This window comes from Dipodomys spectabilis, unplaced genomic scaffold, assembly GCF_019054845.1.
Source record: "Dipodomys spectabilis isolate Male_0828 unplaced genomic scaffold, ASM1905484v1 ptg000046l, whole genome shotgun sequence".
Classification (NCBI taxonomy): domain Eukaryota; kingdom Metazoa; phylum Chordata; class Mammalia; order Rodentia; family Heteromyidae; genus Dipodomys; species Dipodomys spectabilis.
The window spans coordinates 11,254,089-11,274,970 of record NW_024870723.1 but is presented as its reverse complement, the minus strand read 5'-3'; the positions used below and the strand labels follow the sequence as shown (position 1 = coordinate 11,274,970).

The 20,882-nt window shown below is 39.8% G+C and overlaps 1 protein-coding gene across 1 annotated transcript in view; it reads left to right on the top strand.

Annotated features, from left to right (window-relative positions):
* The window catches only part of Ppp6c (protein phosphatase 6 catalytic subunit), a 38,468-nt gene extending 21,774 nt beyond the window's left edge, over positions 1–16,694 (top strand). Inside the window, exons 2-7 of the mRNA XM_042678610.1 lie at positions 3,546–3,641; positions 8,728–8,793; positions 10,491–10,632; positions 12,565–12,644; positions 12,787–12,996; positions 15,633–16,694. Coding sequence (XP_042534544.1) covers positions 3,546–3,641; positions 8,728–8,793; positions 10,491–10,632; positions 12,565–12,644; positions 12,787–12,996; positions 15,633–15,881 — 843 coding nt within the window. The 3' untranslated portion in view covers positions 15,882–16,694. The remainder of the gene's footprint in view (positions 1–3,545; positions 3,642–8,727; positions 8,794–10,490; positions 10,633–12,564; positions 12,645–12,786; positions 12,997–15,632) is intronic.
* The last annotated feature ends 4,188 nt before the right edge of the window (positions 16,695–20,882 follow it).

Below are 20,882 nucleotides of genomic sequence, written 5' to 3'. Positions count from 1 at the left end.
CTGACATTTTCTATTTTATTTGTTGTCTAATATGTATGAAATAAACAATTCTCTTTCCCATTTCCCATCATTTTCTTTTTTTTTTTTTGTCGGTCGTGGGGCTTGAACTCTGGGCCTGGGCGGTCCCTCAGCTCTTCAGCTCAAGGCGAGCGCTCTACCACTTGAGCTACAGTGCCACTTCCGGTTTTCTGGTGGTTTATTGGAGATAGGAGTCTCAGGTCTCTCCTGCCCGGGCTGGCTTTGAACCGCGATCCTCAGATCTCAGCCTCCTGAGTAGCTAGGATTACAGGCGTGAGCCACCAGCGCCCCGCTCTCCCATCATTTTCTTATAAAGGCCATTTTCCCTCTCCCCTTCCCATCAAGGGTTCTGGTCTTTCCCTCTCTGTATGAAGTATCAGCACTGCTAAAATGTGCCTCATGTAGCAAAGAGATTGTAGCATTGAGATACCATAATGAATGTTTAAAATAATTTCATTATGATTGTTTAATTTCACTTTTCTTGGCAGTCAGAAAATCAGTTAGTCCTCTGGCAGTGGTGCAAGCTAGTTTTAGATGACAAGAAGCTTTAGTTTCTGTGTAATTTTGTTAATTTGTAGGTTTACTCAATCTTGAGTTCTAGGCATATAACAGTTTCATCATCAGAGTTCTTCATAATGACGTTTTATAGGCCCACCTACATTTTTTCTGATACTTCATCTAAATGATGTTCTTCATTTGTATAATTTGTTACTTCACAAAAAAGAGTGCACCAGTAGTTCACTCTTGTAATCCTACCTACTTAGGAGACAGAGATCTGAGGATTGCAGTTCAAAACCAGCCTTGGCAGGAAAGTCTGTGAGACTCCAATTAACACCAAAACAGCTGTGACTCAAGTAGTAGAGTGCTAGCCTTGAGCACAAAAAGTCAGAAACAGCACCTAGATCCTCAGTTGAAGCCCCAGGACCAGACCAAAAAATAAAAAATAAAAATAAATTGTATAAATGCAGGCATGCAATATGTTTTGGATATTTTTTTTGGTCACTCAGCATAAATCCTTTGAAACTAATTTAGATAGTTATGTGATAATAGCTTATTTTTCCCATTAAGGAGTTTTTCAAGCCTAGCGTCGGTGGCTCATGCCTATAATTCTAGCTACTTAGGAGGCTGATATCTGAGGATCACTATTCAAAGCCAACCTGGACAGGAAAGTCTGTGAGACTCTTATTTCCAATAAACCAGTAGGAAACTGGAAGTGGTGCTGTGGCTCAATTGTAGCGCTTGCCTTGAGCTGAAGAGAGCAAGGACAGTGACCAAGCCCAGAGTTCAAGCTCCACAACCGTCAAAAAAAAAAAAAAGTCTTTCACTATATGGATATACCACAGATTTGTGAACATAAGTTTTTATTGTGAAAAATGCAGCTCTCTTTTTTTCAAATTTTTTATTGTGATTAAGTGGTTACATAATTTCCCAAATTTCACAGTATTGTGGGATAGTGATGCTCAGTTAAAGTCACAAACACATTATAACTTTCCTGGAGCAAATAGTCTATCACGGACTATAACATTTATGAGTTCTATGAGCTTTGCGATACAGTTATTTCTTCCACATTGGGTGGTATGTGCATTTCTTTTGTTTTGCATAGCCTCAGCTGTTGCCTCTTTCCCACTCGTTCCCTCCCTCCCATCACTGCCATTGAGTTGCTTAGTTCATTTTGGTCAATGTCCAGTGCAGCTGATGGGTCTCGCTGTTGTATGTTTTTCCCTGATTCCCTCTAGTTCTGTGTCGTCCTCCTGGTTTCCCTCCGGTGTGCACATATATACCATACATGTGATCAGCAGCATAGGGTTATTTAGTAGTGATTTGACCAGATGAGTGGAAGTCCTTTGATTCTTAAGTCCTGTTAATTTTGTCGTATCACCTAACATTTTGGATTTAACATCCACTTATCAGGGAGACCATGTACCGTTTGTCTCTTTGCTCTTGACTTACCTCGCTCAACATGATTTCTTCTAGCTCCATCCATTTCCCTGCAAATGAAAAATGCAACTCTTATGTCATATAGTAAGTATATGGCTTAGAATTTACATTTAAACTTAGCAGATAAAAAAACTTGTGACTAAGTCAAGTGCCAGTGGCTCACCCCTGTAATCCTAGCTACTCAGGAGGCTGAGATCTGAGGATCACGGTTCAAAGCCAGCCCAGGCAGGAAAGCCATGAGACTCTTATCTCCAATAAACCACTAGAAGACTAGAAGTGGCGCTGTGTGTGGATAAAGCAGTGGAGCGCTTGCCTTGAGCTGAAGAGCCGGGGACAGCGCCCAAGCCCAGACCAAAAACAAAAAACAAAAAAAAACTTGTTACTGTCTTTGCTCTGATATATGACTATAATTTTAGTTACTCAGAAGGCTGAAGTAGGTGGCTTGTAAATTTCATGTCAGCATGGGCAACTTAATGAGATCCTTTCTCAATAAAAACATAAAGCCCAGCATCAATGGTGCCCAACTGTAATCCTAGCTATAGTTTGAGGTCAGCCTGGGCAGAAAAGTTAGTGAGACCCTTTTCCAGCCCATAGCTGGGTACAGTGGCACATACTTGTCATCCCAAGCTACATGGGAGGCTGAAATTGTTAGGATCCCATTGTCATGATAGTAAGAAAGACTCCATGGAAGGGAAGCCGGGCACAGTGGCACAAAACTGGTTGTGGTCCCAGGGACAAATTGAAGCTGATAAGAGGTAGTCATGGCTTAGGCAGGCACCTAGGCAGGAAGTAATACCTCATCCTAAAAATAACTAGGGAAAAACAGCACTAGAGGTATTGCACAGTGGCATTCTAGTAAGTGTGAGTCCCTAGCTCTGCTATACATACAAACATACGTATATATTTACGTACATACGTACACACAAAAGAAACGAAGGAGGCTTGGATAACTCACTGGTTCTAGGTTTAATCCTCAAAATGACAAAAACAAAACAAAACTTTTACTGTACATTATTTACTCACACTCCCCCCCTTTTTTTGGTGAAAAGTATTATTTTCCATTTCCTTGTAAAGCTGTATTTAGAATCTGTTATCAATAAACGGGATTTGTGTTTTGTAAAAGCAATTGCATAATTCTTCTACACTATGAACTGTATAAGAAAGCTTACAGAGATTTAATCCCAGTGTCATCATAGGGCTGTTTTCTTTCCTATCAAAAAATATACTGAGGCTGCACGCCAGTGACTCATGCCTGTAATCCTAGCTACTCAGGAGGCTGAGATCTGAAGATTGTGGTTCAAAGCCAGCCCAGGCAGGAAAGTCCAGGAGACTCTTATCTCCAGTTAACCACCAGAAAACTGGAAGTGGTGCTGTGGCTCAAGTGGTTGAGCTGAAGAGCTCAAGGACAGTGTCCAGGTCCAGAGTTCAAGCCTCAAGCCTGGCAAAAAATTAATTAATTAAAAAAATACATATACACATACGTGTGCATGCACACACATAGTGTTTTTTGTAAATATAGTCCTTGTATTTCTTGTACTGAGACTTTTAATATTATCCTAAATTTTATATTTTATTTTTTCTCCTTGCAGCGGCTATGTGATTATGTCTGTGACCTTCTGTTGGAAGAGTCAAATGTTCAGCCAGTATCGACACCAGTAACAGTATGTGGGGACATACATGGACAGGTAAAATTTCATAAAGAATTTTTTAGTTTTAGTCCTATCTATGAGTCTTTTTTTTTTTTTTTTGTTGGTCATGAGGCTTGAACTCTATGCCTGGGAGCTGTCCCTGAGCTCTTCAGCTCAAGGCTAGCGCTCTACCACTTGAGCCACAGTGCCACTTCTGGCCTTTTCTGTTTATGTGGTGCTGAGGAATCGAACCCAGGACCTCATGCTTGAGAGGCAAGCGCTCTACCACTGAGCCCCTTCTCAGCCCCATGTATGAGTCATTTTGTTTTTCTTTTCATGTTGCAAACTTAAAAGGAAAACCAACAAATACAGAAAAACCAGCTGATAGTTAAACCCTGTTTTACTTTTCTGATAAACAATGGTCAAATAATTTATGGATTTTGATGAAATTACACCATTCTCTGAAGTGCAGATAATGCCGTATTACTATTCTGTGGAATGGTGACAGGAGTTGAGATAAAAAAATACCATGGGCTGCTCCTAGTAATTGGAATTAATAGAAAATATTTTGGCTTTAGGAACTTTCTTCTTGTTTATTATTGTTTATTTCATGTATTAAAATTTTAATTTTCTTAGTGGGAATAAGAATAACGAAGGTTAAAAAAAAAAAAGAAAGCCGGGCGCTGGTGCCTCACACCTATAATCCTAGCTACTCAGGAGGCTGAGATCTGAGGATCACGGTTGAAAGCCAGCCAGGACAGGAAAGTTAGTGAGACTCTTTTTTTTTTTTTTTTGGTAGGTCGTGGGGCTTGAACTCTGGGCTTGGGTGCTGTCCCTGCGCTCTTCAGCTCAAGGCGAGCGCTCTATCGCTTGAGCCACAGTGCCACTTACGGGTTTTTAGTGATTTATTGGAGATAAGAGTCTCACAGACTTTCCTTGCCCGGGCGTGAGCCCCCAGTGCCCAGTGTTAGTGAGATTCTTATCTCCAATTAGCCACCAGAAAACCAGAAGTGGTGCTGTGGCTCAATTGGTAGAGCACTTGTCTTGAGCTAAAGAGCTGAGGGACAGCGCCCAGGCCCAGAGTTCAAGCCTCACGACCACCACCACCACCAACAAAAATGTTCTTTGGTGCTGGGAAATAATAGCTCACCATGTCATTCATAGCCTGATATATGCATATACTGTAGTTGAGGCTTTAAGACTTAGAATTAGGTTGTAAACAGTGTGGTATATAAGAGTGTCAACAGGACTTACTCCCCTGCCTTAAGCTGTGACTACATAAAGCAGCAGAAATGTATCTACATTGACCTTGATTGGCCTAAATTGGCTTCCATAAATAAAGTCCTATTTTTGCTACTTACCAGCTATTTCCTTTTTGCTTTTCAAGCTCTTTTCTAGATAGTAAAGACATAATAATATGACATCTGCATGTCATCTGCTCCTAAATAGAAATCTATTATGTCATCTTTGGTTTAAAGTTCTCTAGAGTAGACTTTAGAAGTGAATTTCAAAGATTCTATTTGACTTCTCAAAAAATAAAACAAGGGGGCTGGGAAGGTGGCTCAGTGGTAGAGCGCTTGCCTTGCATGCCTGAGGCCCTGGGTTCGATTCCTCAGCACCATATAAGCAAAAAGAAAAAAAAAAGCTGGAAGTGGCGCTGTGGCTCAAGTTGTAGAGCGCTAGCCTTGAGCTGAAGAGCTGAGGGACAGCGCCCAGGCCCCATGACCAGACCCAAAAAAATAAAAAATTAAAAAAAAATAAAACAAACATTTGTATTTTGCTAACAAAAGGGTATTAATATAAGCAGTGTCTTGGTAACTTTTTTTTTTTGTCAGTCGTGGGGCTTGAACTCTGGGCCTGGGCGCTGTCCCTCAGCTCTTCAGCTCAAGACGAGCGCTCTACCACTTGAGCTACAGCGCCACTTCTGGTTTTCTGGTGGTTTATTGGAGATAGAAGTCTCACGGTCTCTCCTGCCCGGGCTGGCTTTGAACCGCGATCCTCAGATCTCAGCCTCCTGAGTAGCTAGGATTACAGGCGTGAGCCACCAGCGCCCAGCTTCTTGGTAACATTTTTAAAAATTGGAAAAACCAAGTAATGTTTTCCACTTGTTCTAATATTAAAATTGAAGGATTACCTGTATATGAAAAAGCCTTGATCAAAGATACAACTTCAAACTTCTAAAATAAAATAAAATCATTAAATTGTACTTGTGTATTATGTATACCTTCAGTCAGATATACAATTCTTGCTAACATTTACCTTTTGTTTTGAGATTAACAATGTACTTTTTTTAAAAAATAATTTTAATGGTTATTTTTCCTTTTATTAATCTTATGTGGTACCAAGGAATTGAACCTAGGGCCTCATGCATGCTAGGCAAACATTTAACCACTAAGCCACATTCCCTGCCCAACAATGTACTTTTTCATGTGCTCCATGAAATTATTCCAAGATATCCTTTAAGATCAATTTGTAGAGAATGAAACAGACTGAAAAACTGAAGAATTAATCCAAATTTACATAGTCACTTAAAGACAGACTTGAGATTTGAAATTCATTTGGGCTTCTATTACACATGTGATTTTAAGAATATCACCAAAATATAAACATTGTTCTCTTATACTTGACTCTTAAAATTCCTAATCAAATCATGGGACTTTTCTATACTGCTGACTAATTCAAAAGTTGGACATATCCTTTTGAACTTGTTCAGAAATGGAATTTTAAGATTGAGTTTTTGGTATAAATGAACACATTGGCAAGTATGTAGTACAAAGAAGTATTGAAGCAGTATAATTTATGTAAGAGATTACAGACACAGCTTTTTTTTACAGCTATAGACCAGCTAGTAAGAAACCACTTTAGGGGCTGGGAAGGTAGCTCAGTGGTAGAGCGCTTGCCTTGCATGCATGAGGTCCTGGGTTCGATTCCCCAGCACCACATAAGCAAAAAGGAAAAAAGCCGGAAGTGGTGCTGTGGCTCAAGTGGTAGAGTGCTAGCCTTGAGCTGAAGAGCTGAGGGACAGCGCCCAGGCCCAGAGTTCAGGCCCCACAACCGGACCCAAAAAAAAAAAAAAAAGAAACCACTTTAGGTAACACATAAATTCTCATATATTTTCCCTCCACTTTCAGAAGTGATGCAAAATGAATCATTACTTAGTATGCTGCTTTTCATGGTGTTATTTACCAGTATATATCAATAGTAAAATAACCATGAATGAATTCTGAAGCCAGGAACTACTTAGTTGGCTGGCTGTTTCATACATTGTCTCTGTTGGATCGTAGACTGTCAAGATTGCTTTTGGTTTAGAATGACAGCATTTTCATTGTGTCTAAGATATGAAAAATGAGCCAGGTGCCGGTGGTTCACATCTGTAATCCTAGCAAATCAGGAGGCTGAGATCTGGGGATCATAGTTCAAAGCCAGCCTGGGCAGAAAAAGTCTGTGAAACTCTTTTTTTTTTTTTTTTGGTCTTTTTTTTTTTTTCCTTCTTATGTGGTCTGAGGAATTGAACCCAGGACCTCATGCATGCAAGGCAAGTACTCTACCACTGAGCCACCTTCCCAGCCCTCTGTGAAACTCTTATCCCCAATAAGCCACTCAGAAAACAAGAAGTGGTACTGTGGCTCAAGTGGTAGAGCACTAGCCTTGAGCTGAATTGCTGAGGGACAGCACCCAGGCCCAGAGTTCAAGCCCCAGGACCGACCAAAAAAAGAGAGTATTTATTTTGGAAATTATTGGTTGTAATTTGCTAGAATGTATTACAATCAATTACTTAGTCCAAAATCCCTTTTCACTTTGTATTAGAAAAACTGTCAGTGGTGCTGTAGCTCAAGTGGTAGAGCGCTCGCTTTGAGCTGAATTGCGCAGCGACAGCGCCCAAGCTCAGAGTTCAAGCCCTATGACCAACCAAAAAAAAAAAAAAGACTATGTGGCAGGGAAGGTGGCTCAGTGGTAGAGTTCTTGCCTTGCATGCATGAGGCCCTGGGTTTGATTCCTCAGCACCACATAAGCAAAAAGAAAAAAAGCCGGAAGTGGCACTGTGGCTCAGGTGGTAGAGCACTAGCCTTGAGCTGAGGAGCTGAGGGACAGCGCCCATGCCCAGAGTTCAGGCCCCACGTCCGGACCCCAAAAAAAAAGAAAAACTGTCAAATTTTCTTTAGGAATTAGGATAATCTAATTGACAGAAGTATACCAAATGTATATTTTGCCAGTTATCAAATTTCAGTCAAGTAAAATACAAGGTACAGTTTGTTTGTTTATTGTTCTGGTCCTAGGGCTCTACCTCCAGCTTTTTGCTGGTTAAAGATTAAGAGTCTCATGGGCTTTCCTGGTTAGGCTGACTTTGAACCCTTATCCTCAGATCTTGGCTTTCTGAATAGCTAGCCACCAGGGCTCTGCAAGAAATACAGGATTTTTTTTTTCTATTTATTAAAGAGTCATTCATTGCTGTGAAGTATGAAAGTATGTTAGTTTCACAATTCATAATGCTGTGAAGTAGGGCTGGAGACATAGTTTCCTGCCTGGTAGAGTGCTTGCCTCCCATGTGCAGGACCCTGGGTTCCATCTCCAGCACTGTGAAAAGTCCTCCAAAAGCAGATATACATATATACTTATGCATTTCCTTATCTTTTTTTTTTTTTAATTAAAATGGATGCTGTCACTAGGTGCTGAAATTCCATGAGACTATTTATCTCCAATTAACCACCAAAAAGCCAGAAGTGGAGCTGTCCCTTAAGTGGTAGAACTCTAGTCTTGGGCACAAAAATGTAGGAATAGCACCCAGGCCCTAAGACTGGCACTAAAAAATTTTAAAAAAGCAAGAAAAGAAAGTGCTGAATATGAGCAGATTGGCTTAGTGAGAAGTTAGTTAACTGAAATGATTTTGAAATTTTTTATAGATAGGTGGGAAGATGTATGAAAGCAATGGGAGGGAGGGGCCTACATCATTAATGAGGTAGGAGAACTTTAACTATGAGTTTGGCTTGGGAACTGTGTGTGCAGCAGTTTCATTTATACTTTATTTCTTTTGCAAATGTAAACAATTCCTCTTAATACTGATTCTTTACCCAATTTTCTCTTGCAACATTGTTTTACTCCTAGCAGGAATTTATAATCAATATATATTGCCTTTCTTTTATAGTTTTATGATCTTTGTGAACTATTCAGAACTGGAGGTCAGGTTCCTGACACCAACTACATATTTATGGTATGTAAACACTGGGAGTATCAAATTCTTACTAAAATCAAAATTTAACTTAATTACATATAAATTGCCTAATAATTTCATCAGCATGTAACAATTGCTATTTTAATATATGTGTAAAGATGAGTCTATACTTTTCTGTGTCTTTAGATAAGGTATATTGATTTAGTAAACTACTGTACAAATACAACTCAATGTAACTCGGTTGCAGCTGACAGCTTTAGCAGAAAACCAGCATATAACCAGTGGTTTAAGGCATAAATCTTCATTTTACTGTTATCACACTTTGTTTATTCACTTTCAATCCTATGACTATGGACTGGTGAATATACACAGGTGTACTTTTGTGTTCCCTACTTTCCCTTAATACACACTTGCTGTTATAGTGGGTGTTGTGCTTACTTTCCTTTGGGAATGTAATGTTACTATTGAACTTTTTCTGAACTTTTTTATGGTTATTTTATTTGGACACATCTGGCTCGCCTGATTCTTTAGCTGTTTTCCTGTTGGTTTACTATTGACAGTAAGTCAAAACGTGAATGTCATCACCTGGAATGCTGTTTTGTTTTGATTGATTGATTTATTTATCTATTTATTTATTTATTTTTGGGTCTGGTTGTGGGGACTGAACTCTGGGCCTGGGCACTGTCCCTCAGCTATTCAGCTCAAGGCTAGTGTTCTACCACTTGAGCCACAGCACCACTTCTGGCTTTTTCTGCTTATGTGATGCTGAGGAATCAAACCCAGGGCCTCATGCATGCAAGGCAAATACTCTACCACTGAGCCACCTTCCAAGCCCAAGAATGCTGTTTTAATTGTATCTGTTTTTTTTGTTTTGTTTTGTTTGTTTTTTCATCAGTCATGGGTCTTGAACTCAGGGCCTGAGCACTGTCCTTGAACTTTTTTTGGGCAAGGCTAGTTAGCATTCTGCTACTTGGATCCACAGCTTCACTTCTGGTTTTCAATTGGTTAATTGGAGTTTCACTGACTTTCCTTGCCAGATTGACTTTAAACTGATCTTCAGATCCCATCCTCTTCTGGAGCTAGGATTACAGGCATTAGCCACCAGCTCCTGGCTAATTATACCTGTTGTAACAATGATAACAAAAAGCTATTTTTTGGGGGGAGGGGGTTGAACTCTGGGCTTGGGCACTGTCTGCTTGAGCCACAGCACCACTTCTGGTTTTCTAGTGGTTTATTGGAGATAAGTGTCTCGTGGACTTTCCTGCCTAGGCTGGCTTTGAACATGATCCTCAGATCTCAGCCTCCTGAGTAGCTAGAATTACAGATGTGAGCCACCGGTGCGGGGCAAAAAGCTATTTTTAAGTAGGCACTTCTGGTACAATTCAGATAAATATTTAATAATTTGAGGTTTTAACTTTTTATTAATAAATATCTACATGTACAATACAAGTAAGAGAGGATTGAAACTTGATAGCTTTTCAGGGAAAATCATTGAGAATTAAACAGCAAATCCTTAGACCTCTTCTGAATCATAAGTAAACATTTAGAAAACAGTTTATTTACTTCCATTAAGAAAATTTTTTTTTAAATTTTTTGTTAAAATTCAACTTCCAAATATCTGAGTACATCTAACTCCTTATTGTTACTTTGTTCCAACATTCTTAGACTGTATACTGTAATTTTAAAAGACTGTTGTAGCTATTGTATTGTTTTAATTGTAAACTTTTACTTTACAGGGTGATTTTGTAGACAGAGGTTACTATAGTTTGGAGACCTTCACATACCTTCTTGCACTAAAGGCTAAATGGCCTGATCGCATTACACTGTTACGAGGAAATCATGAGAGTAGACAGATAACGCAGGTGTATGGATTTTATGGTAAGGACTTTTCTTGCTCTAATTCTGAATATTATTTTATTTGCCTTTTGAAAACAAACTCAAAGCATGCTTATGTTTGTTTAATTATTTTCATTTATTTCCCTTTAACTTTTCTTTTTTTTGTTTTTTGTTTTGCCAGTCCTGAGGTTTGAACTCAGGGCCTGGGAACTGTCCCTGAGCTTCTTGACCACTTGAGCCACAGTGCCACTTCTGTTTTTTTCTGTTTATGTGGTACTGAGGAATTGAACCCAGGGCTTCATGCATGTTAGGCAAGCACTCTACCACTGAGTCACATTCCCAGCCCCTAACTTGAGTTTGTGTATGTGCATGCTTACGTGTGTGTGTGTGTGTGTGTGTGTGTGTATGTATGTGTGTGTGTATGTGTAACAGTATCTCACTATATAACCCATGCTGGTCTGGAACTGCTGTGTAGCACAGGCTGTCCTTAAACTCACAGTCCTCCTGCCTAAGCCTCCTTATTTCAGGGATTACAGTTATAGGATGTCATCCCTGGTTGTTCCCTGTTCCCTGTTAACGTTTTTTTTCTTGGTGCTAGTCCTAGGGCTTGAACTCAGGACCTGGGTGCTGTCTCTGAGCTATTTTTGCTCAAGGCTAGCACGCTACCACTTGAGCCACAATTCCACTTCCAGCTATTTGCTATAATTGGACATAAGAGTTTCATGGACTGACGGTCACTGGTGACTCATGACTATAATCCTAGCTACTCAGGAGGCTGAGATCTGAGGATCATGGTTCAAAGCTAGCCAAGGCGGGGAAGTGGAGCTGTGGCTAAAGTGGTAGAGTGCTCGCCTTAAGCTGAAGAGCTGAGGGACAGTGCTCAGGCCCAGAATTCAAGCCCCACAACTGACAAAAGAAAAATAAAACAGTTTCATGGACTTTCCTGCAGTCTATTTTTGTTTGTTTTTTGTCAGTTGTGGGGCTTGAACTCTGGGGCCTGAGCGCTCGCTGTCTCTGAGCTCTTCAGATCAAGGCTAGTGCTCTACCACTTGAACCATAGCACCATTTCCGGTTTTCTGGTCGTTAATTGGAGATAAGAGTCTCATGGACTTTACTGCCTGGGCTGGCTTTTGAACTGGGATCCTCAGATCTCAGCCTCCTGAGCTAGAATTACAGGCATGAGCCACTGGTGCCCAGCTCTGGTTTTGAACCATGATCCTCAGGTCAGTCTCCTGAGTAGCTAGGATTAATGGTATGAGTTACTGTTGCCCAACCCAGATTCCATTTTTGATTGAGCTGGGCATATGTAACAACTAGATTGAGAATCTGAACGTGGTGGTGACTAACAGGTTTACCTCTTGGACTCTTAAGTATTTAATTGTACTACTATTTGCAGAAAATCTCAGAAGAGACCATATAGATCTGAAAAACGTTGAGATAGGAATTACCTTTGCTCCTATAATTAAAAGTCTTCCAATTTGTTTGATTTGCTTAGCCTGATTGAAAAAAAGCAGTCCCATTAAATAAATGAATCTCTTTGCTAAAATTAATATGTGACAAAAGCCTTTGTGTTGGATTGAATGAAATTACCCTTCCTCCATAGCCTTTTGGCTGAATACTTGCAAATACTTCTTAGAGCCCTTCCTAGAAGGAAAAGCAGGACTTGTACTTAGATAATATACTTCCTTTTTTAAAAAAATAATAAGACATTGATCATTTTATTGTAGGAAAATTTCACAAATGAGTGAGGGTAACCTAACAAAGCAAAAAGGGGGCAGAATACACAAAGAAGCAATTAATAAATATACTCACAATTGGATAGTATACTCCTGTCTATATAGAGGACCTGGTGGGGCTAAATATGAGTCACAATTTTCTACCCTAGTTTACCTAAGGCTGCGCTAATATGCCTGTATTTGTTTTTATTGTCAGTTTTAGAACTTCATTAACAGGAACACTTCTGTTTCTTCATAGATGAGTGCCAAACCAAATATGGAAATGCTAATGCCTGGAGATACTGTACCAAAGTTTTTGACATGCTCACAGTAGCAGCTGTAAGTTTACATCATTCTGAAAATCTTGCATATTTCTATCTAATTGTCATCCCAGTTATATTGATTTAGTATTCATTGATAAATATTTATTTAACTGAGCTTATTGTTATACATTCAGTCCTTTATTACTATTTTTTACTAGTTGATAGATGAGCAGATTTTGTGTGTTCATGGTGGCTTATCTCCTGATATTAAAACACTGGATCAAATTCGAACCATTGAACGGAATCAAGAAATCCCTCACAAAGGAGCATTTTGTGACTTGGTCTGGTCAGATCCTGAAGATGTGGATACTTGGGCAATCAGTCCCCGAGGAGCAGGTTGGCTCTTTGGAGCAAAGGTCACAAATGAGGTAAAGCCAACATTTTTGGAAAAGTAGTTTTGGGGTTAGTAAAGGAACTATGGTGGCCCAAGATGTAATAAACGTGTAGCCAAGTTTACTCAAACTGTAATAGGTATGGATATCAAATTTCCAGCCCAGTTCATTTGTTTTCTTTTTCTTTTTTTCTCTTTGTGCTGATCCTGGGACTTGAACTCAGGTCCTGGGTATTGTCTCTGAGCTTCTGTGCTCAAGGCTAGTGCTCTACACAGCTCTAGTTCTGGCTTTTTGATAGATAATTGGAGATAAGAATCTATAGAGTTTCCTGCCCAATCTGGCTTCAAACCACAATCCTAAAATCTCAGCTTCCTGAGTAGCTATAATTACAGGATTGAATCACCAGCTCCTGGCTCTAAATTTTTCTTTAATGGTTAAATGAAATCATTTGGTGAAAGCACCTACTCCAGTATCTACTTGGTAAGATAAGTAAGAAGATAGCAAAGGAAAAATAGGCAACGTCTTTCTTCCTTTGCTTGCTTTTTTCTCTCTCCCTTTCTTCTCTATCCTTCCTTCTTCCCCCCCACCCCCTCTTTCTTTTGCTCTCTCTCCCTTTCTTTCTGCTGGTACTGGGGTTTGAAATCTGGTCCTTGAACTTGCTAGTCAGGCATTCTACCTTTCAAGCCAAGCTCCTAACCCTTTTTGCTTCACTTATTTTTCAAATAGGCTACATTTATACCTAGTCCAGTCTGAACTTGATCTTCCCATTATTCTTCTCATATAGCCTCAATGATTAAATGTACATATGTGAATTCAGTGTATACAAAAGTGGGGAATGTTGCTTAGTGGTAAAGTACTTTTCTTGCATGTATGAGGCGCTGGAATTGCTCCATAGCATGGCCCCCCCCCAAAAAAAAAAAAACAACACTCAATACACACATGCACATGAAAAGAAATTATATGTATATATGTATGTGTAAGTGTTCTAGCTAGGTTCTAGTCTCATTGGTGAAAGTTCGCTTAGTTAATTTTTATCCAGCCTGAGCTTTATTTTCCTCAAATTGCAAAAAGAAAACAATAAATCTCTTTCAGAATTATTGGAAGAAGGGCTGGGAACATGGCCCAGCGGTAGAGTGCTTGCCTCACGTGCATGAGGCCCTGGGTATGATTCCTCAGCACCACATAAGCAGAAAAAGCTGGAAGTGGTGCTGTGACTCAAATGGTAGAGTGCTAGCCTTGAGCTGAAGAGCTGAGGGACAGTGCCCAGGCCCAGAGTTCAAGCCCCATGACTGACCGAAAAAAAAAAGAAAGAATTATTGGAAGAACTATATATACTAAATCTTTAACAAATGCCGTTGTTTTATATCTAATAGTAGTTATGGGAGGATTTTCGTTCAGAAACTCATTCACACACTCCCCTCCCTCTCCCTCTCCCTCCCCCTCTCCCTCTTCCCTTCTCCCTCCCCCTCTCCCTCTCCCCTTCTCCCTCTTCCTTTCCCTCTCCTTCTCCCTTCTTTCCTCCTCCCTCTCCCCCTCTCCCTCTCCCTTCCTCTCCCCCTCCCCTCCCCCTCCCTCTCCTTTTCCCTCTCCTCCCTCTCTCCCTCTCCCTCTCCCTCTCTTCCCTCTCCCTCTCCCTTTTCCTCTCCCCCCCATATATACTAAATTGTTAACAAATTACGTTGTTTTATATCTAATAGTAGTTATGGGAGGATTTTCATTCAGAAACTCATTCACACACTTCCTTTTCTTTCTCTCTCTCTCTCTCCCTCTCTCCCCCTCTCCCTCTCTCCCCTTCTCCCTCTTCTCCCCCTCCCCCTCTCCCTCCCTCTCTCTCTCCCTCTCCCTCTCCCTCTCATCCCTCTCCCTCTCTTTCTGTTTTTCCTTTTCTTCAGGTTCAGAGTAGCCCAGGCTAATCTTGAACTCTTAATTGTCTTGCTTCTGCCTCCTGAGTGCTAGGATTATAGTCATGTGCTACCATACCCACCTTTTTTTTTTTTTTCTTTTTTGGCTGGTCGTGGGCCTTGAACTCAAGGCCTGACTCTGTCCCTGAGCCTCTCTGTGCTCAGTGCTAGTGCTCTAACACTTAGCCCAGCACCACTTCGGGCTTTTTCTGTTTATGTGGTACTGAGGAATCGAACCCAGGGCTTCATGCATGCTAGGCAAGCACTCTACCTCTAAGCCACATTCCCAACCTTTTTTTTTTTTTTATTAAAGTAGGTGAACTAGGTTAGCATGAAACTTGTGAGCTCAAGTGATCTTTGTGTTCTAGACTCCCAAGTAGCTGGGACTATATAGGCTGCCATGTTCTACTGAGAAACTTCTATAATCGTGTGGTTTTGTAATTTCTATCATTCTGTAATTGATTCAGGCTTTAATGACTGACTAAACTTACGGAAATTATTAAGGATGCTTACAGAATTGGTTCTAGGGGTTGAGGGTGTGGCCCAGTTCATAGAGCACCAGCCAGTGAGCAAAAGTGTCAAGTACCGAGTTCTAGAGCTTGTCTCGGACCAAAAACCAAAAAAAAAAACAGAGAGAGAAAAAAGAATCGGATCTAAAATCAGGGGAACTTTCTTAGTTTTAGGGCTTGTTTTTTTATTTAAGTGGTTCTCACATCTGTAGTCTGATGTTTCTAGTATATGAGGTACTCACAAAGCCTTTCTACATTGCAGTTTGTTCATATCAACAACTTGAAGCTCATCTGCAGAGCACATCAGCTTGTACACGAAGGCTATAAATTTATGTTTGACGAGAAGCTGGTCACAGTGTGGTCTGCTCCTAACTACTGCTATCGCTGTGGGAATATTGCTTCCATCATGGTCTTCAAAGATGTCAATACAAGAGAACCAAAGTTATTCCGGGCAGTTCCAGATTCAGAACGTGTTATTCCTCCCAGAACGACGACGCCGTATTTCCTTTGAGGCCTTCGCCCCTCCTGCTGACCCATTTTTCTGCCCTCTTCTTACCCCACTTTTCTTGTATTACCCTCTACAATATACTTTTTATTGAGCACTTTGCTGCTGAAATGCTGCCTCTTGCCTTTTTTTAAATTTTAAATTATCTAAATTTATTATTTGTTATGGTGTCTATAGCAATGTTTTTCTATCAGTTTTGTCACTCATCCCATCCCCATCTTGGACTCATTTGAGAAGACTTGAGAAATGTCTTAATACTCACACTGCTGCATGTAGCTCTTGCTTATTTACTGATCTGGGGAGACAGGATGTGTTTCCTTTTTTAAAAAAGCCAATTAACAACATTGAATACTCTTCCTTTTGTATCATTCAGCCTTTCCTTTTAGTTTGGTAAGTTTCAAGAAATTTCAGCAGCAAAGTTGTTATTCAGTGGGCACGATGGACTGCAGATGCCTCAAGTTATGTATACCTGACCCAGCTGTAAACTTCATTGTCCTTTGTTGGATGATATTTTAAAAGGATATAAAATAAATTGGTCTAAAGGGCTGCCCTCTTTGTTGTGTTTTTAAATTTTAGTTGAAAACTGCTACAGCTTATGACTTTGTACATTAAGATAATTGTATTGATCTTTTTTCAGATTCTTGTATTTTTTAATAAAGTAATCTTAAAACCCAGATAAGATTAAGTGTTAGAAATTTTAAACAGCTTACATTGTTAGCATAAAGTTACCTTTTTTTTTTTTCCTAATCAGAGATCCTGACCTTTGGTTATTGAGTCTAAAACTTCGATTAAATTCAATAGTGTTTATTAAAAAAAAAATCACTAAACTGTGCCTAAACAACATAACTGCCATATTAATGTTTTGGTTTATATTCTCTATAGTAATAGAAAAACATTTAATACTTGTAATGCTGTTATGTTCATTTGATACAGGTTGAGTGGAATGTGGTCAATCCAGTTTACAATCTATCATGAGTACCATTAAGTAAGAATATGTGCTTTTCAATAGGAATCAATCTCTTGCTGTAACACTTGACCTTAATTTGTAGAAAGTGTTTTTTTTAACCTCAACTGGAAAGGTTGAAAAGTCAGAACTTGTATTTGTGAATTATAATCTGATAAAGTGGAGAAAGAAACAAACTGTCCTTTCTTGTAAAGGTTTGTGCTACCTTATTTGGCTTTGTGTAAGTAATTTGAATACCCAAAGCATTGTGATGATCAGTTCTTGATATGCAACTGTCCACTTAATAGGACAAACATTCCTGAATCTTTTATGACTGTTGTCATAAATGATGGTGGGATATGCCATTTTGTGAAATAGTTGGTCTCCCTTTACTACTATAATTAATTTTTGTCACCCCAAGAAATCCATGTGAAGCCAGCCAGTTAATAAAGCACTTTAGCATCTGTTCAGGTAGTTTTGAAAAACAACTTTTCCCTTTCAGGATAAGATCTTCCAGGTTACCTAAAAATGCAATAAAAATCTTTATAGTCTAAGCTTCTTGGCATAGAATTTTTTGTCAGGATTTTTGTTTTGTTTTGTTTTGTTTTTTTTTGTCGGTCATGGGCCTGAACTCTGGGCCTGGGCGCTGTCAGCTCTTCAGCTCAAGGCTAGTACTCTACCATTTGAGCTACAGTGCCACTTCCAGCTTTTTCTGCTTTATATGGTGCTGAGGAATCGAACCCAGGGCCTCATGCATGCGAGGTAAGCACTCTACCACTGAGCCACCTTCCCAGCCCTGTCAGGGTTTTCTTTTAGAATGAGCACAATACTGTTTTTATTTTTCTCCTACCACCCAGCTCCTTGTACAGTTTTTAATTGTATATCTCTCTCAAAAAAAGTGGCTGAGGAGACATTTGCTGCACACACTTGAACTAATGTTGGGTCAGTAGCTTTGTTTCTGCCCTGACCCACTGTCATTCCGGTGGAAAGGTAATTTTTATTTTGCAGGAATATGTAGCTATGTATTTTACTAATTGTGAAACACTGGAAATTGAACAATGCCAACAACTTGGTGTGGTCTTGGAACAGCTCTCTGCAGTATTTTTCCCCCTTCCTGTTACCATAAATTGTATTTAAGTGATTGCCCTTCACTACTTTTAATTGTACCAATAAAGCCAGTAGTCCTCAGGCCTCCCTGTCCATTCGCCACCCCTTCGCTTAGGCTTATGCACTGTTGCATTCTCCCTGCAGTGTGTCTTACTTGTAAGTCATGGTGACCTACATTTGTTTATCCCTAGCTGGACATGTGCCAAGGATAGTCTGTCCATCCCTTAACTGCCATCTCTGTTTTGCCTGTGATTTCTCTTCAACTGACAATGGCTTTTTTTTTTTTGCATGGAACAAAGTAGTTTTTACTATTAGATGTGTGAAGGGAAGATAGAGTGAATGTATGGAACTTTGCAAGCTAAACATTCAGATCTCTAATCAATAAGGGCTATGTATTATCTAGAGTAATCGTGGTGGAAAGTACTTGCAAGTTATAGATTTGTAGACAAAGGATCTGTTACTCCTTTATCTAGACTGAATGTAAAATCCCTTTTGTTGTATTAATGGGAATAAGAACTATTTTTATTTGCCTATAATATACTTGGTTTCTAATAAAAGTGTCCTAGGTTCTAGTGAGAACTGTCTACTTTGAATTGCCATTTACTCTGGTTCCTCATTTGACTGATAGCTTTTGGCTAAGTTGTTTTTTTTAATAGGTCATTGTGTCTCCTTGAAAACTTTCCCTTTGAATGTGTTCATTTGGGTGTGGTTCTAAAAGACCTGGATCAAGAGTCCATCTCACATGCAACCTGTCTCAGCTCTTCTCCTGTCTGGATATCTAGAAATGTTGGAAGAGTTTTGACGTCTTAAACCTTGGGTTTTGCTTTTGAAATGAGTTTTGAAATAGTTTACCACATTAAGGTTTGTGTTTTTGGTGTTTTTTTTTTCCTGTGTAAGCCCAGCACCAAGTTTTGTGAAATGCCTGTCTTGTGAAAGCAAATCAGAATTCTTTCTGAGCTTCTGCCATTGTCAGAAATAGAATTGCTTTTCATCAGCTTCCAGAAAATTGTGTATCAAGTTGAAGAAATTTAACAAGAATACAGATTTTTAAATGTAATTGTTTTTTAAATGTTAATGTTTGTAAAGCACCTTAACTTCTTTGGATGAAAGGTGCTCTATTCTCTTGGTGTAAATGAATAAAAAGAGAACAGGAAGTTTGTCAAACATCTTTATCTAATGCATAGTCTAGTGTCTCTGACAAGAATTTAGAATTTTATATAGTTTAAATTAAAAAACTGCTTATTCCGGGGCTGGGAAGGTGGCTCAGTGGTGGAGTGCTTGCCTTACATGCATGAGGCCCTGGGTTCAATTCCTCAGCACCACATAAGCAGAAAAAGCCGGAAGTGGGGCTGACGCTCAAGTAGTAGAGTGCTAGCCTTCAGCTGAAGAGCTGAGGGACAGCGCCCAGGCCTAGGTTTCAGGCCCCACAACCGACCAAAAAAAAACAAAAAAAACCCTGCTTATTCCTACACTTGGTTGCTTGACTGGTAAACAAACAAACTTTTTTGTAAAATTTAATTTTCCATTTGATTCTGGGCTAAATATTATAACTCCTTAAAAGCAACTTCTACTGTTACAAAGTGGATATGGTGCTCAGAACTTTGCTACCATGGGATCATGGCAACTCTCACTTGTTTTATTTACAGTGTGTATTTAATGTGGATGAACTATACATAATTAAAAAAATTGTTTGGAAAGTCCCCTGGCACAGTGCCAAGCATTCTAGATGTGCTGGGAAAGTTAGTTCCTTGTTTCATGCTTGTTAGCTTTCTCTTTCCTTGCTCCTCATTGATAAGTATGCATATTTCTTCCCCTCTAGAAAATTAGCTTATGTTGTCTTAGGATCATTCAAATGGTTTTCTCACTCAAAAGTGAATGGAATTTATAGAGTTTCTTTTGTGTGCTTTAGCAGTATATTCCACACAGTCTCTGTGCATCCACTGTGGTTGTCAGCATTCTGTAGCACTTTATGTAAGTGGAAATGGGATATAAAAAGCTACAATATCGAACACATTTGGCCCAGTGCAGTCCAGCCCTCTATTTTAGGCTATCTTTACTATAGGTCTTTGACTGGGTTAGTCCTCTCCCACATACCACAGGAAACAATTATGAGGATAGGTTACTGGTCCAAGGTTGCACTTGAACCACCCAGATCTTAAATACCTGCAGATTACACTAGACTATATTTTAGGACTTCTATAGTTTTAGGGAAAGCAGTACTGGAGATTAAACTCAGGGCCTCCTATGTGTTAGGGAAATAATCTATGTTTTGAGCTGTGCACCATCTCCTTTTTACATTTTTTGTTTTGTTTTGTTTTTGGGTCCGGTCGTGGGGCCTGAACTCTGGGCTTGGTCGCTGTCCCTGAGCTCTTTAGCTCAAGGCTAGTGCCCTACCACTTGAGCCACAGCACCACTTCTGGCTTTTTTCTTTTTGCTTATGTGGTGCTGAGGAATCGAACCCAGGGCCTCATGCATGCAAGGCAAGCGCTCTACCGCTGAGCCACCTTCCCAGCCCCTACATTTGTTATTTTTGAGATAGGATCTTGCTTTATGCTCAGGCCTGCCAGGGCTGAGAACCTTCTCCTTGTGCTTCCCTTGTCCCTGGATGACAGGCAGGTACCATTGCCCAGCCAACTGAGCTGCCTGGCCATTAGATGAGATAAAGTCTCACGAACTTTTGTACACTGTTGACCTCAAACATTGATCCACTGATCTCTGCCTCCCAAGTAAATCAGATTACAGGGTTCATCCAATGTGCCCAGCCTTTAGCCTTTTATTTTAAGCAATACTGGTTTTTGTAGCTGTCTGACCTTGAACAAATTGGAGTCTCTGGATCTTAAACTTATGTATCTGCTCAGTTGATCTTGGATTAAAAATAGTACATATAGAATGCACAGGACCTGCCCAGAGCTGCTATTTATTGTCATCTCACACTGATCAAATTCAGTGTGGTTAGG